Source organism: Brassica oleracea, chromosome C6 (genome assembly GCF_000695525.1).
Source record: "Brassica oleracea var. oleracea cultivar TO1000 chromosome C6, BOL, whole genome shotgun sequence".
NCBI lineage: Eukaryota > Viridiplantae > Streptophyta > Magnoliopsida > Brassicales > Brassicaceae > Brassica > Brassica oleracea.
In genome coordinates, this window is record NC_027753.1 from 35,255,265 (window position 1) to 35,273,549 (window position 18,285).

At 36.0% G+C, this 18,285-nt stretch overlaps 1 protein-coding gene across 1 annotated transcript; it reads left to right on the forward strand.

Moving 5' to 3' along the window:
* Positions 1-9,022: 9,022 nt before the first annotated feature.
* LOC106298100 lies at positions 9,023-9,628 on the forward strand. The gene has a single exon (XM_013734191.1). It carries the CDS (start codon positions 9,023-9,025, stop codon positions 9,626-9,628), a length of 606 nt encoding a protein of 201 aa, XP_013589645.1.
* The last annotated feature ends 8,657 nt before the right edge of the window (positions 9,629-18,285 follow it).

Consider the following 18,285-nt stretch of genomic DNA (forward strand, 5'->3'; position numbering starts at 1 on the left):
TTATATGATTTTGTAATCATTTGTATTTTGTCATAACAAAAATTTTAAACCATGGATCGTAAAATTTGAATGTGAGACTTTTAACAGTTTTAGTAATTTATAGTCATTTTTTAAAATTCAAAATATAAAATATACAGAAAAATCTAAATTTTTATAATATGGTTATTGTGTTTTTTTAAAAATTATTTTAATAGTTTTGAATTAAACAAATTTGATAGAAGATACATTTTTTTATCAGATTTTTATTATTCAAAATCATTAGTTGTCATATATACTTTATCCACATTAGGCAATTCCGTAATCTTTATTTAAGGAAATAATAAATGACATTAATAATGAATTTATGGTTAGTTTAATAAAAACTTATTATATAATTAGATAGACCAACCTATTTCTCTAATAATTCTAATAATCATCCTAATGATGACATGTGGCTACAAACAGAAGTCATAATGTTTCACAAATAATATATAGGGGATATCTCTGGAGCAACGTCGTCGAACAGCCGATTTGGGTTTTCGTGGGAAATAAATAATTTAATATTCTAAAAAATAAGCCCAATGGGATATATAGTGGCAAACATGAAATGGAATCTTCGCAATATATCCTTATAATTACAAACTGCAGATTGATAGGTGCCCGTGCGCGGGTATTGGTTTTTACATTTTTATAAATTGATATTTGTTTTTCATAATTAGTATTATATATTTTAGATAAATTATAATATAACTAATTATATTCAAAAGACCTGGACCGAATCAGATAATATGGTTATTTTGGTAACAAATATTTGAACCCATTTCAGATACATTTGTTATTTAGATATTTTTAGGTTCTTATAGATCAGAATTTACTCGACTGAAAGGAGAGGAACACCTCATCACTTCTGGGTTAAGATAATGTCGAAGGTCTTATCCCTGAACTCATCCAGATTCAGAAAGACCAAACTCAAAGCTCACACATAAATTTATAATATTTAAGCAAAACCTAATTTCAAAATAAAATAAAATAAAGATACCCAAAAAAACAACTTGTACCTAAATGGATAGCCAAGGTTCATGTTTAACTAATTTTATAAAGTAATAAAAATGATTTTTTTCTATGTGTTTGGCTAAACTAAGTGAAACAGAAAGATTTTTATTTAGTAAAATAATTATATAGAATGAAAAATTAAGTGACAATAAATGTGATAATTATTGTGATTTAATTTATATTTTATTCACAAAATATGTCTTTGATTATGTTTCTGGCTACATAGTTTTTCACCGATTTAAACTAAAGTATAAAAAATGTTTCATTAAAGCAAACTAAACCGAACGTTTAACCATATGCAAACCATGTTATTTTATATTTTTGATTTTATGATTGACACAAAGTTAATGTTGATTAACTAATAAATAAAAATATGTACTATTACTTTTATTGTAATATAATTAATGATGTGATGTATTGTTAATATTATATAATTAATGAAATTATTAAACTGTGTGAAATATAGAAAGATAATTAATGTAATTATATTGATGAAATTACTAAAATGACACTATATTTTTTTTACTGATATTCATGTTTTTAAACACTATTCATATTTTCCAACAGTACCAATAGGTATTCCAGTTTTAATAATATATATAAATTATTCACTGTAAATAAGGTACAATGATACTATAGTTTATGGCTGCAAAAAAAATTAGAATAAACAAACCAGTTTACTCGGGTCTGGTTGACACTACGAAGTGTTATTGCCTATTAGCTATTCTTTTTTTTTCTTTTGTGAAAATGCCTATTAGCTATTCTTTCATTTATTTTAGAAAACATATTATGTATTTTGAAAACAATTTTTGTTTTCCTGCTGAGATTTGAGGCATAATCCATGTTTGCTTAAAGAAGTGATTAACATCTTGAGGGGATGAGTCAGCTCTACTGGTTAGAGCCTTGGGGATCAATTGTCATGCTTCCGGATTCGATGCCAGCCGGAGGCGAACTGCTCATCCCTGTCACAAAAAACGGGTACTGGGCCTTAGGGCTCAGGGAATACCCTCCCGGGTGAAGCTGGCCCGCTGCCTAACCGGGCCCAAGAAATGACCCGTGAAGCGGGGAACTCTGGATTATCAAAAAAAAAAAAAAAAAAAAAAACATCTTTAGTATGGGCAGGTCGTTCAGGAGAAAACCTGTAGAATCGCGAGTTTCAGTCCTTGACATTATAAACCGTTTCCAATCTTATTTTCACAAAAAGATTATTTGACATAGTGTTATATGTACTATAGTTTAGAATGTCATTCCCACAATTCAAGTTATATACATGCTAAAAAAAAATTGTGTTTCGTGTCCTACAAATAAGAAAACATGTTACATATGCAAATACCCAAAGTTTATTTCTGAGACAACTCAGTGTGCCAGAGGAATGTGTTCGAATTACTGAATTAGGAAGATTTCCCATGTGCTTTTACGTGAGTTGATTATGGACAATGGACATGACGCGTGCATATCAAATGTCCCACCACTTTTTACCATGCTTTCTGACAATGTCCAAGTGTACTCGTCTCATTGGTCAGAGAATCAATATTATCGTTGATGCATTTTCTGGTGAAGAACAAAAAAAATTGTTAATGAGAAAATAGGTAGATGTGTAATGTGTTGCCGTGTGTTGAAAAGGGTGTAATGTGTTGCGGACCTCATTGACATAATGGATCGTAAATGTCTGAATTAGATTTTCTAAAACTGAAGGCATGTTGATAAGCATATTGGGATGGGACTCCTAACCCATAATTTTGAATTTTGTATCAAAATTTATTATCGCATATTTAATTAAATTAGAATAACAAAACATATAAATTCTAGACCCTCTGTTCGGGAACGCGCTAGGCGCTAGTCGGACGGTCGGATTGGGTCTAGCGACTAAAGAGAAAATGCGGGCGGAATTTTTAGATTGTTTACTATGTTATAAAACATGTTAATCTTTAATTGTGTTTAACATTAATACATTTTCATGTTTAAGATTGTATAAAACACACAAATAGAATATATAAACTTAATATAGTGTAATTTTTGTCAAAATTATGAATATAAATGATATTTATAAAATTTTCGATCAAATAAATAAATAAAAATATTATTAAAAATAAAATAAAATTAAAAAAAAAAACTAGATTAGGCGGCTAGGCGGTCTAGGCGGAGAAAATCGGATATCCGATTTTTTAAACCGATTTAGCATAAATCGGGACGGGAGAGTGACGCGTAGCGTCCATGCGGCCGATTTTTAGAACAAGGTCTAGACCCAATGACTAATCGCCAAGAGGCCCATAGAAATCCAGATTTTTTTGCCACTTAGAACGTCTATGGGTGGCCAAAGAAAATCGAACCCATAACAGAAGCTCTAGATAGAACCTTTTTACCATTAAACCACTACCACTTGGTTCCAAACATATAAACCTAACAGAACTTAATATATTCTATACAAATAAACCAACTAAATGTAACATGTTGCCAAATATGTAACACAAAGATGTTCAACAAAATATTCAGTTGATTTTTAAATATACAGTGGTTATAGTAAATAATTTGTGTATAATTATTTTATATATTTATAATATATTACAAAAATTATTATGTTAATTTTTATGTGGAGCTTCAAAAACATCAAGACTGCCTCTGGAGATTAAAAAGTCTCAATCATGTAACCCAAAAAAAAAGATCAATCAATCTTGTACGTTATAACATGTGCAGTTGATGTTCACAACTCACCCATCTGTCACTCTTTTTGCCATTTGTTAGTGAACTTTTAGTCTTTGTCCCAGATTATTCATCAATAATTGACGATCAATGCTTTTTACTGTTCAATCCTTTGAGTGTCGATTTAAAAAGTATATGACAATTTCACCCTCTTTTTTTCAGTGTTTAAGTCACCAGTAGCCATCACTGATCACTTTCAGAATTACCTAAATCGCTTCAACTTCTTATTTAAGAGCTGGAACAAATACTGAAGGATTAGTAGATTTTACGGAATTAAAAAACAAAACTACACAACTGATTTGCATCAGTAAATGTTAAATTTCGATGAATGATTTAATCGTGAGTATAAATGTTTATGTTACGAAATTCGAAACACAACTTGCGACTGATATTATGAAAGACTAAAACTTAGTAAAATGTCAACTCTCTCTTCTGACCCGCTTTCCAATTTCGAATCCTTGGGCCTCTGGCCACCGTGCTTACACCTTGTTTCTGTCGTCTCTCGCCGTCGGTGAAGAGCAAATCCATATCCTTTCCCTCCCACCCGACCCTCCGGACCCTGCAACCCATCTTTCCCTTTCCCAATACTCGCCTCTCTCCCCCAATCACCCAACTGCTCGATCCTTAACTGTTACTGCTAAGGCTCGTTCTAACCTCCCTGTTACTACTGTCCCTCCTGAGACTACCTCCTCAACTGACATAGAGAAGATCATTGCAGAACCCTCTTGTCTAGTCCCACCTACTAGTTCTGAGATTCTTAAATCTGAAAGTATTGTTGTTGAAAACCCTCAAACTGAAAACTTCTATGTTCTCCCTCCGAAGAACTCCTTCCCCCTTCACACTAACAAAGCCTCATCCCCCCCCCACCTAACCAACATCCCATAACCCAAACTGCTGGTGACGCTACACTGCTGGTGACGCTACACTGCTGCTTCCGTTGGCTACTAAATACACAATTGAGGTGCTCCCCCCCTGTAGTTCCAGTGCACGACAAGCAAAGTCTTCCTACTGAGCCATCTCTGGTGGAAAAGATTTGAAGACAAAACACTAAAACGGCTACCACCAGTTACCATCTCTGCTTCTGGTCGCCCTTCAGTTCTCATCACTGATGTTGTGTTCCAAAAAGGTGCAGATCATCATAAGGACTTCATTGTCTGTTGTTTCAATGGACGACCTCCTCCCTATAGCCAAATACAAAGTGTGTTGAATCATATGTGGGGAAAAGGTAGAAAACTGGAAATACACAACAATCCTGCTCAAAGAACAGTTTTGGTGAGGATTCAAAGTGTCTACCTCAAGCAAAAGATCTTGGAAAAAGGATACTGGTACGTCGGAGACTCGATGTTCTATGTCGTTCAATGGACGTTTCTCCACTCTGCTCAATCTCTAACTCCAAAGTCCATCCAGCTCTGGGCACATCTTACTGGAGTTCCTCTTGATTTGCGCCATCAACAAGGACTAAGCTTGGTCGCCGGCCTCGTTGGTGAGCCAAAAGAGACAGACGACTTTACCAAGAACTTAGTGAGCTTAACTTTATCACATGTCAAAGTGGAGTTGGACTTGACAAAGCCAGCGCCTGATGTGGTAGAGTTTACTCGGGAATCAGGATAGGTTGTGGAAGTCTTAGTGACATATCCATGGTTGCCTCCTACCTGTTCTCACTGTAAGGAGCTCGACCATATCGCTAAAAACTGCCTTTTGATCCCTCTCCCTCAAAAAGCCCCGCCCCATCAAACTAAAAAACTCCCCACCCCTAGCCCAACTACCAAAACCTATGTGCCCAAACATCCGAAAAACTCCACTCCTAACTCTACACCTTCAACCTCTTCACCACCAACTAATTCCACTCCTTCCATCCCACATCCAACCAACTCTGCTCCCTCTACCTCAACCTTTACTCCCTTACCTGCAGCCACTTCAGTCTCCCTCCCTCCACCTGTCCCAGAAAAAGCAATTACATTATCAACCAAATTCCTTCATCTTCCTTCTACTACCCGGGTTTTTATTGCTACTATCTCTGATTTTAATACAGAAAACAGCCCTCCCAATCCTAGACTTCGACAATCCCTAAAGCGATCTCGCTCTGATCCTACCTTATCCCCACCCAACTCTTCTTTTTTGCCACCAGCTCATGTTGCCAAAGCCACAAATATTAACCGTCCTCTTGTTGCGCCTCTTCTCTTAACCCTACCATCTCTATCTGACCATAACCCCTACTCTCTTTTGGCTACTGACTCCTCCTTATTCCAAGGGAAGTTACCCTATTTATCTTAGATGTGTACAAAACTATTTTTTTGGAACGTCTGCGGTCTGAATGACTCGGATAAGCATACCCCTTTTTGTAATTGGCTAAAAACCCATCAACCTATTTTCGGTACTATCTTAGAATCTCATATAAAAGATCAGAATCTGGCCCAGATCATGACTTCTCTCTGTCGTGGCTGGAATTATGTTTCAAACCATCTCTAAGATGAAGATGGTAGAATAATTGTCATTTGGAAGGATCCAGTCAAAGTTCAAGTGCTGCATCAATCAACCCAACAACTCACTTGCGAAGTCCATCTCCCTGCAACTGCTCCTTTTATTTATACCGCAATCTATGCTTCAAACCAAAGAGTAGAGAGAGCTGGCTTGTGGGTTGAACATCTCCATCTACACCAACTACTGGACCTTGTGAACCTTCCCTAGATAATAGGAGGTGATTTTAATCAGATAATACACCACTCTGAACATTCTCTCTTTGAGGTTAACTCAATTACACCTCATATGACTGAATTCAGAGACACTCTCCACCAGATGGGAATGTTCGACCTTAGATTCCAAGGACCCCTTCACACTTGGTCTAACCACCAACCGGAGAGCCCCATTGCAAAGAAACTCGACCGTCTTCTTGTCAACTCGAACGTCATATCCCTTTTCCCAAACAGTGTCGCTACTTTCCTCCTAGACCTTGCCCACCAATTACCCTTAGCCAGAACTAAGCCCTTTAGGTTCTTCAACTACCTTACTAAGCACCCGCTCTTTCACCAGACGGTACTTGAGGCCTGGAACCAAGCCGGAAGCTTGGCATTCACTCTCACAAATCTCTGTTTGAAGCAAAAAAATGTTAAAGGAGTGTTAAAAAATTTAACAGAGAGAACTTTTCTAATATTCAAGTGAGGGTTTTGGAAACTAACAGTTTGCTTCAAGATGTGCAGGTACATGCCTTGTGAACCCCTTCTACCCATCTGTTTGAAGAAGAACGACAACTCCATCAAAAGTGGTTGTTCCTGCGGCAAATAGAGGAATGTTACTTTCGACAATTGTCAAGAGTTAACTGGATGAATGAAGGAGATCATAACACATCTTACTTTTTCAGGATCTTTCAAACGAGGGCTAGTTATAACACTATCCGATCCTTCTTGCTTCCTTCTGGTGTGTTGTTGACTGACCCCCTCCAAATGAGTCTCCATGCAATAACCCACTTCCGCAACCTCCTTGGGCCAGACCTATTGTACCCACCAATCATACAATCTGGTCATAGCTGGTTTGCTGAACTGTCGGGATTCAGTCCATCAGAGGCCCATGTTACTGCAATGACCTCGCTGCCAACTGCGGAGGAGATTCAGAAACTAATATTCAAGCTCAACCCCAACAAGGCGCCTGGAACTGATGGACTCACTTCTGATTTCTACAAGTCATTGAGCATTCTAGGGATAGAGATGGTCTTAGCGATAGCGCACTTCTTTCACTACCCTTTCCTGCCTGCTTCAACAAACTCTACAATTCTTGCTCTTGTCCCAAAGCGCCCTGGAGCTTCAAGCATATCTGATTTCCGGCCAATAAGCTACCTCAACACCCTTTATAAGGTCATAGCTAGACTACTTGTCAGGAGGATCAAACCCATACTTCCAGAGCTTATTGTCCCTAACCAGAAAACCTTCGTAAAAGGGAGATTAATAGTGGAGAACACGGTGCTTGCAGGAGAACTTGTAAATGGCTACCACCGCAAGACAGGCCCTAAAAGGATAACTATTAAGGTGGATATAGCGAAGGCCTTCGACACTCTCTCCTGGGAATTTCTTTTCAGCTGCCTTGAAGGTCTCCAAATGCCGCCACTTCTCCTCAGCTGGCTGAGAGCCTGCATATGTACTCCCAACTTCATCATCGGTTACAATGGTAGAGTACATGATTACTTCGAAGGAAAGCAAGGACTAAGACAGGGAGATCCCCTTTCTCCCTATCTCTTTGTTATCGCAATGAACATGCTCTCGCTAATGTTGAACAAGGATGCATCCGACTACAAGATCAAATACCACCATAAATGTAGTAAGTCCAAGCTCACTCATTTGTGCTTCGCTGACGACTTGCTGATATTTACGGATGGTTTCCTAAGCTCTGTTCAGCATGTTCTTCAAGTTCTAAAGGAGTTCAAACTGCGGTCTGGTCTCGCTGTAAGTGTACAGAAGTCTTCGTTCTTCGCTTCGGGACTGTCTCAACAGGAAATATATGTCATCAAGGCCTCTACAGGAATGCCAAATGGTACTCTGCCAGTGCGCTATCTCGGTGTACCGCTCTGCACAAAGAAGTTAACAATAGCAAACTGTGAGGCTCTCATACAACAAGTTAAATCAAAGTTCACTTCTTGGAGTGTTAAGACACTGTCGTTTGATGGGAGACTACTCTTAATCAAGACGGTCATTGGTGGCATTACAAATTTCTGGTGTTCAACGTTCATCCTTCCTAAGGCCTGTGTAAAAAGAATAAACTCTCTTTGTGGTTTGTTTCTCTGGAAAGGAAGACTCGATGCTAATCATTCGGCCAAGGTCTCATGGGAGGTGGTGACTAAAGAGAAGTCTAGTGGTGGTTTGGGGATAAAGGACTTGTTAACTTGGAATAAGTCGTGCTGTATAAAACTGATATGGTTACTGTTCTTTCAGGCGGGATCAATATGGGTGGGATGGTTTAAGAAAGAAGTTTTAAGAGGTTATCTATCTAACTTCTGGACTATGAAACCTTCTACTACAAACTAGTGGCTTGTAAACAAGATTTTCAAGCTAAGAGATGAGGTTTATACTTAGATCAAGATGAAGGTTGGCAATGGAGAATCATGTCGATTCTGGTCGGATATCTGGTCGCCTTTTGGAAAGCTGTTTGAGTATCTACTCCCAAACCAAAGATCTGGAATGGGTATAAGACCATCAAAGACTCTTGCGGACCTTTTTTCAATGGTAGCTGGAGACTCCCTCCTCCACGCTCTGAGGGTATGGTGCAACTGCATATATTTTTGACAACCTTAAGTCTGACTGGGATGGAGGATGATTACGAATGGGTGGTCAATGAGAAACTGTCAACGAGATACAACACAAGTGGGATCTATAGGAAGCTGAGAGATAGTGAAGAGGAGGTACCTTGGGCGCCGATCATTTGGACTGCAGGAGGAATTCCACACCACAACTTTCTAACTTGGCTATTTGTGCTTGATGATTGCCCTACTAGGGATCGAATCATAAGCTGGGGACTCCAGTCATACTCGGTTTGCCTTCTCTGTAATCACACGGCAGAATCAAGGGACCACTTGTTCTATCTCTGCCCCTACAGTTGGTCAATTTGGTTAGAAATTTCTAGAAGATGTCAACTACAACCGTACAGACACTGGGATCAATCTGTGATTCAATTGCAGTCTCTCCAAGGAAACAAAACAATGAAGCGTCTCACTTTGCTTTGTTGGCAATCAGCAATATACTGGATATGGCAAGAGAGAAATAAGAGGCTCCACAACAATCAATTCCGCGCCCCGGATGCGATCATTCGCCTTATCACTTGCCAGATCACGGATCGTATAAGCAGCTACCGACTCAAATCTCTGATCGCATCATCGAGGTACATGCAGTTTTGGCTCTCGACAGAAACATAATTGTGAAAGTCGTTTGATTTCCTCACTTCTTTTGGGTTCTGGGCCTATCTGATCTTTTATGTTATGGGTTCAACTATGGGTTTTTTACTGATGTGGGACTATAGCCATGAATATATCCATGGGCTTGTAAAACAATTGATTTCTTTATATATATTATGCAAGCCTTCAGTCAAAAAAAAAAAAAAACTTGCGACTGATGTAGTATAGTTAAGCAGTTGAATACCAGTAGCAAGTATCAATTAAGCTCGGTTAGGATTATATTGCATTTTGTTGAATTTACAACATTTAGAGGGTGTTATTGGTTTATGTATTTTAATGGATTTCAAAATTTAAACTAAATTCAGTGTTATTGGTTCTATGATTTTAAAATTCAAATTAAAATACACTGTTATTGGTTTTATGATTTTGAAACATATTTTAAAATCAAGTGTTATTCAATGGCAAGTATTTATTTAAAGATTTGATTTAGAATTGGATTTGAGTGGATTTTAAAGTGTTATTAGGGTGAAAATACAAAGGAACAAATATCAAATTGAACCTTGTTATTTTGATTAGATTTGTATTATTAGGGTTTCTCAGTTTTTACGTGGTTCCCCTTCGGTTACATCATGACACCATCACATGGGTGGTGAGATACCAATCGGTTCTCTGCTAAACGTTTGTGGGAAGCTATTAGGCCAAGACAAGGTCTACTCGTAGGGGCTTTAGATTGTCTGGCACAGTGCTGTCATTCCTAAGCATTTTTTCAAATGCTTGGTTGTTTCTTTTAAATAGGAATTCAACATTACTGAAAGTAAAAGCTTGGAATCAAGATACTGATAGAAAAAGTATTTGTCTACTTTGTGGTCTCCGGGATGAATACAAAGATCAATTGGAGTTGCTGGACTAGTGTGTGCGCCAAAATCCGGATTTCAAGTGATACCAAGGGTCTGGGATCAGGCTGTGCAGTGGTTACTCTCTCTGCCGCGAAACAGTCCTGCAATTGTTGCTATTATCCAGGTTTGGACATCGATAGGTTCATTTACAAGGTATGGAAAGAACGTAATAGACGTCGTCTACATGATAGGACGACTTGTCCTGAGACAGTAGTGACTCGGACTATCATCTACTTAGTTAAGGACAAGGCCTACTTCTCTTGCTAACACATGATATTCTCTTGGAGATGATCTTCAATTCTTTTGGTCTTCCAGACTGTAACTTATGTGCAACAATGCTTCAGTGTTGTTTATGTCTTTCTTTCACTCAGATTTGTAATTCTTCCTACGTCATGTGTAAATGGCTTCAAACTTAAGCATGTTCCCTCCTCGTTTTAGTTAAAAATTCATTTGAGTGATTTATAACAATTCACTTATTTTGATTCTAAAATTCATACTATAGTAATTCTCAAATCCACTTATTTGGTTTGAAAATCATTGAATTTATCAAAGATTTCTAAATCTAAAGAAAATTTGTAAATCCATTAAAGTAGTAGAACCAATAACCCTTACTTAGGTTGTCAAAGTCCATCATTAAGTCAATGGTCCAAGCATATCATCATCAAGAAATTAATATGATCGTTAATGCTCCTCCACCAACACCGTTCTTTTTTTTTCTCCCTCCTGTTGTGTGGTTGTTCGTGTGTCCTTTCTATCCTGTAACAGTTGATAAGTACATATCTCAAACATATTTGGAAGCATCAGTCATATATTAATCTAATCTCGTTATCGTTCCTAAAATTCCGTATATCAACGACGAAAACTTAGTTAGAGTTTGACTTGGAATCTAATTATTTGATGCATGAACAGAATTTTAATAAGCAAATATTATTAGTTATAATAATATTAAAGAGAGCATTTTCAATATTAAAACATGCGTACTTTAGTTTCTTTTTCTTCAAACTTACTTCTCTGTATATTAAGTTTACTACATTGGATACAAAAGGTGTGACATCTATTTTTGAGCCAAAAAATAGTGACATCTTTATGAAAAAATAGAATTTCAAAAAATTTAGATAATAGAACAACATGAAACGATTTTTCTTGATCTGATGGTGAATTGGTGTTTTCTGATATAATAATTGAGCAATTAGGGTAAAGTGTATATTTTTTTTTTTTGAAAAGAAAAGGTTAAACCCAGACCTATTAAAAACACAGACCTAATCTCCGGGTAAAAGGTGCAGCCCACGAATAGACCTTTTCCCGGGTATTCAAGTGGGCCGAACTCTTTCCCTTACCACTTGACCACAAGCTCTCGGTCAAAGTGTATATATATTTTTTAATTAAAATATATTAATTCAACTTTTTTAAGGGAAATCGGAAAACTGACAACCCTAACACGGAGGTTCCCCGGAGAAACATCAGAGATCTAGGTTACAGGTAAAGTGTATTTAAAAAGTATTGAATATTGTTAAAAAATATTATGAAGTTTGTAAAAAGATGTATTATGAGGAGTAATGGTCTGGGAACCAGGGTCGTTTGGACCTGACTGTTTAAGATAGGTAGGTGTGATAGACGCCACTTTTACCGGTTAGACTCTAGGACCTGCCGTTTGTTAGTTATTCTGAAAAACTTAATGGTTTACGTACTTTTACTGACCTTTCTGATGCAGCTCTTCTGGTAAAGCATGTACAAGTAGGGCTGGATAAATTGTCCGTAAATTTTGGTTCTATTTGTTATTCATTTCGATTCGAACCGATAAATCTAGATATTTGTAACTATACAAAACAAAGCAAATATTAATATGCAATATTTATAAAAACCGAAATAAATCACAAATACTAATATTTTAGGTACAAATATCAGATCCGATCCGATCGTGCCCACCCCTATGTACAAGTACATTGATCAAATGAGCTTATTCTTAAGGACATCTCCAACCCTACTCTTTTTTTTATTCTAAACTTCATTTTGGAGTAAAATCGTCTCCAACCTCGCTTCATATTCAACTCCAAAATGGAGTAATGACTAGGGTTACTCCATTTATGGAGTAATCTTACTCATTACTAAATTTTGGAGTTGAACTTTTTTTATTTATGAAATGGTGCTTTTAATCTTGAATATTTTTATTTCATACTTATATAATATTTAAAATAATACAATAACATGATAATAAATAAAATACTCCACAAAATATTATTTGATGGTTTTACATAAAAGATGCATAAAATAATAAAAATCAAAACTAAACATAAATATTTTATAATTTTATATAATATAATATAATATAATACAAATAAGTGATTTAACAATTCTGTAAACTGTTTTTGGAATCGGTGAAGTATCGTTCAATAGGAATAGATGTGTTTATTTATCTTGTGGGTCAACATTTCGATTGATAATATTTGTACTTGTTAAAATTAATATATGCACAAACATCTGGATCAAGTACATAATTTAAATTTAAAAACAAAACTTTGTTTTCTTCTTTTTGTTCTTTTAATGCATTATTTTGTTTTTGAATTATAAAAATTGCATATGATGAAAATTACACCAATTGAAGTTGGAAGAAAATCTCTAACTGTATTTTTATTAATAAATGTTTAATTTAAATAAAATATATTTTTATGAAAGTTTTGTAAATATAAAATAGTTAGGTTAAGTAGGGGTTATTGGTTGTTGTATTTTAATGGATTTGAAATTCCGAACTAAATCTAGTGTTATTAATTCTATGATTTTCAAATATGTATTAAAATCATGTGTTATTGGTTTAATGATTCATAAATTCTGTATCAAATCAAGTGTTATTCAATCGTACGGATTTACTAATATATTTGATTTTATAATGGATTTGAATGAATTTGTTTGGATTTTTTAGTTAAAAATACAAAGATTCAAATCCGAGAAAAAACCTCTGGATTTGCATATTTTACTTGGATTTATAAATACTATAAGGATTTCTAAATCAATCAAAATATATAAACCAATAACACCTCCTAATTGTTAAATTATTATAAGTTGAAGATAGTACTAACAATTATTAACTAAATAAAAAGGAAATCATTTGTGAATATTTTTTTGGAGTAAACAATGGAGTAATATATTGGAGTAAAATCCAACTCCAAAATGGAATTACATCATTTTGGAGTAAAAATTGGAATAATACATTAGAGATGCTCTAAGTAACTAAAAACCACTAACTTACCCCAAAAAATACTGGAAAACTGTGTGCAATAATATATACCTATATATTTATATATATAAAAATATGTTTGTCTCTCTGCTAAGCTATCCACGTGGAAAGTCACTCTCTGACAGACCGACACATGTTCGTCTTCTGTGAAACGCGGCACATCACTTGAGCTTATCGGTACTGGGTTTTATTTCTTTGGTTGGGCTTGAGTTTAACTTTGGGCTTATACTATGAACAATTGACAGGACTTTTTACTCTTTAATATTATTGATGAATGTGTTAATTATTTTTTAATACATAGTCGATAAAAAAACACACATTACGATATGGACGTTATATTATCATCAAAGCAATTTTTACCCTATGTACCTAATCCTGTGATAATTTATAAAGTAGCAACGAATCTATGAGTTCAGCAAATTTGCAATTACCTACGTCAGAATTTTAAGTATATAAACAGTCAACAGTAGTGTGTTGAATAATATATTCATATGATTTAAAAGCCTTCACAAATTTTTATTTTTAAACATACACCAAAAACTTTATGAAAGTAAATATCCATTCATTTTCTCAACCACTTCAAATACCACCAATGCCAAAAAAAATTTAATCAAGTGCACGAAAACTATAATATATTTAAAACTACAATAAATACATTAGTTAATGAAAAATCCTTTTTAAAAAATATTATGGATGTATACATATATATTATGAGAAATATATAAAAGGAAATAAAAGTAACAATAACTTGAAGAACAAAATGTATAAGACTGAGAATATTTATGATTTGTGGTCTAAGATATATTCAACTTATTGTCCTAATCAAGGTGAAATAGACATTGAATAATATTTTTTTAAAAATTATATAGACATTGAATAATATTTTTTAAAAAATTATATATACATAGAAATATTTTTAGTGGTAGGGTATATTTATAATTTCCAATATTTGGCCAAATAAAAAAAAAAGAAACCTGCTTGTATATAACCTTGAAAAGAAAACTACTTTAAATAACTTAATCAAAACAACAACCACGTACAACTAAACCCGATGAACGTCCCAACCTCAAAAGAAAAATGGTATAAGATCAAAAATCTCAAGACATGACATATAGTTTTGTACTAACAGCTTACCAACCAATTTAATTTACATAGTTCGTTCAACAGTAATCAAAGCAAATATTGGCAGCTTCATAATCTATTTAGTATTCAAATACATTAACATGTACAATATTTAACTAATATGTATATTTTTATATGATATAAATTTATATTAAACATTCATTCTAACTGTTTAAATTGTTTTTAAATTTCCATCCCGTCCGTAAGACGGGCCGGCCCTAGTATCACAGATAATAGATACACCTTGTTTATACGAGGTCGTTTTCGTAATTATTTATTTAGTAGTATTACTTTTTTCTTGTATATCTTTTTGTACTAGCTTGAAAGACTGAATATATTTCTAGTTAATGAAAATGGTAGCGCTGACATATGAATTGCTTCCAAAAGTTCCCTAAATCTTATGCCCATATTTAGGATTATTCAATTGGTTATTTGAAGCCAATTATTTAATATATGTATAGATTGATTCGATATAAGAAACGTACTTGAATAATTAACGACGACTGTGTATAATTTGGTTTTGTAAGGACGACATAATTTATTTATCACAAATCGTAATTAATCATTCGTGTTTGGACTTATTCGAGGAAGTTGTGTCCAGTCATGATTTATGCAACCAGAAAGATACAAATACACTAAGTCACAAGAAGGTCACGACATTCTTTGTCTCAGCCATTTATTCAAATGGGGCTTTAGCTGTGTTTACCTATTAGGAAATTAGGATAATTTCCATTACTTAGAGATATTGCCAAATCATTCTAGGATATGTTCCAATTCTGTTTCAGGAATATTGTCCAAAACTCTTGTATAAATATGATGCACGATACATTGTTTATCATAAGAAAGTTTTTTGATAATCTTGTGGTGCAAGATTTACATGGTATCATAGCAGAAAATACTGAGACCTAATTTGTCTTGAGTTCAAGTTCAACGTCGTGTTCCTGGAGTTCGAAGTTCGAGTTTCCAGCAGTTTGTTAGTTTGTTGAAGTATTGGATCGTGTTCGTTGTGTGACGACTTTCGATCATGGTTGCAACAGAAGGGCCAGAGACGATGTCTCAAACCGGAGTCTCCGAAGGAAAATATGCTGAAGTTAAAACACCGTACTCTCTCTATGCCTCCGAAAATCTTGGAGCTATGATTACATCGGTGGTGTTGAAGAGAGAGAACTACAATGAATGGTCTAGTGAGATGACGAATGCACTCAGAGCAAAGCGAAAATTGGGTTTGATCGAGTGAACAATACCTAAGCCCTCGCCGAATGATCCAAACTTAGAGATGTGGCATTCAGTTAACTCGATGATTGTTGGATGGATTAGAACATCGATTGAGCCTCGTGTTAGGTCCACGGTCACGTTCATTCAAGATTCACACAAGTTTTGGGAGAATCTTAGAAAACGGTTCTCAGTTGGGAACAAGGTGAGAATTCATCATCTTAAAGAGCAACTAGCAGTTTGCAGACAGGAAGGACATGCAGTTATTGATTACTTTGGGTGTTTGTCGAAGCTGTGGGAAGAACTGGACATGTATAAGCCACTTCCATCGTGTACCTGCAGTGCGATTGCAGAGTTTGAGAAGGATATAAAAGAGAAGAAGATACATCAGTTTGTTATGGGTTTAGATCAAACTCGATTTGGGGGAATGTGTCAAGGAATCATCTCATCTGACTCGACACTTGACATTGGTGAAATTTACTCCAAAGTTGTTAGAGAAGAACAACGCCTCAACTCGATTAGAGAACACGAAACACAACAGAATGTTGTAGGCTTTGTGGCCAAGAAGGAGCTCGGATCAACCAATGGAGATCAGACGACGCCACATACAGATTCTGGAAGAAGAAATCGTGTTACTCAGTGTGCTCATTGCGGTCGCAGTGGTCATGACAAGGCAAACTGTTGGCAGTTAGTCGGTTTCCCGGACTGGTGGGAAGATCGAGCAAACAGAGGAGACAGAGGAAGTAACAGAGGTGGCGCCAGAGGTGGACGTGGACGAGGTGCATTCCCGTCCGATCGGAAAAGGAGCAGTGGAGCCAAAGCGCATGCTACCACATCTAACTCTTCGTCGTTCCCAGAGTTCACACAGGAACAATGGAGAGCACTGTCACAATTGCTTTCCGAGAACGCAAACTCTTCTTTCGACAAACTCTCTGGTAAGAGTAAGTTTGGTGATCTTATTCTGGATACGGGAGCTTCGCATCACATGACCGGTGAAATCTCGTTCCTAGAAAATGTCGAGAGCATAGCTCCGTGTCCGGTGGGCTTTGCAGATGCCAATAAGACTTTTGCCACGCATGTTGGAAGTTTTAAACTTTCAGATCGAATTGTACTCGATCGGGTGCAATTTGTGCCAAATCTGAACAGCTCTCTTATATCAGTTTCGAAGTTACTGAAACAAACAAACTGTTTTGCATTACTGACTGATACTTTATGTGTCTTACATGATCGTTTCTCGAGGACCCTGATTGGAGCCGGTAGAGAGCGAGATGGGGTGTATTACTTTAAGGACGTCATAGCTGAAAGGGTTCATCGCATGGCTACTCCAGTTGTCAGTGCAGTGGATCAGTTACGGTGGCACCAGAGGCTCGGACATCCTTCATCTTCAGTTTTATCGGTTTTACCTATGTTTTCTTCAAATAAACTTACTACCCTTGGTCCTTGTGACACATGTTTTAGGGCGAAGCAAACTAGAGAAGTATTTTTTGATAGTCTTAATAAAACGAATGAGTGTTTTGCTTTGATTCACTGCGATGTTTGGGGACCATATCACACTCGTGCCTCCTGTGGAGCCGTTTATGTTTTAACCATTGTTGATGACCATTCACGTGCTGTCTGGACTTATCTGCTACTCGAAAAGTCAGAAGTACGAACAGTCCTTTCAAGCTTCTGCGGGATGACTGAGAAACAATTTAATAAAGCTGTTAAGATCGTACGTTCAGACAATGGAACATAGTTTATGTGTCTCTCTCGATTCTTTCGTGAGAATGGGATCCTTCACCAAACATCGTGTGTTGGAACACCACAACAGAATGGACGTGTCGAAAGGAAACATCGACATATTCTAAACGTTTCTCGAGCACTCTTGTTTCAGAGTAGTCTACCAGTAAAGTTTTGGGGCGAGGCAGTAATGACTGCGACCCATATACACCTAGAGGTAAACGCATATACACTTCTTCCTTAAGATCACCATGAAGAAATGTGTTATGAACGTCCATTCGGTGAACTTCCCACTTCTTAGCCGCAGCAATGCGGAGAAGCATACGAACCGAGCCCATTTTGATAACTGGGGCAAATGTTTCCTCAAAAGTCTTATTGCCATACACGATCTCGTGTTTCAAAAGAAAAAAAAGATTTAGTTGTCTACTTAAAAGGTAGTTTCATATAGGAATATAAAATAAAAATAAGACATCTATTCTATTAAAAGAGAAGTCATG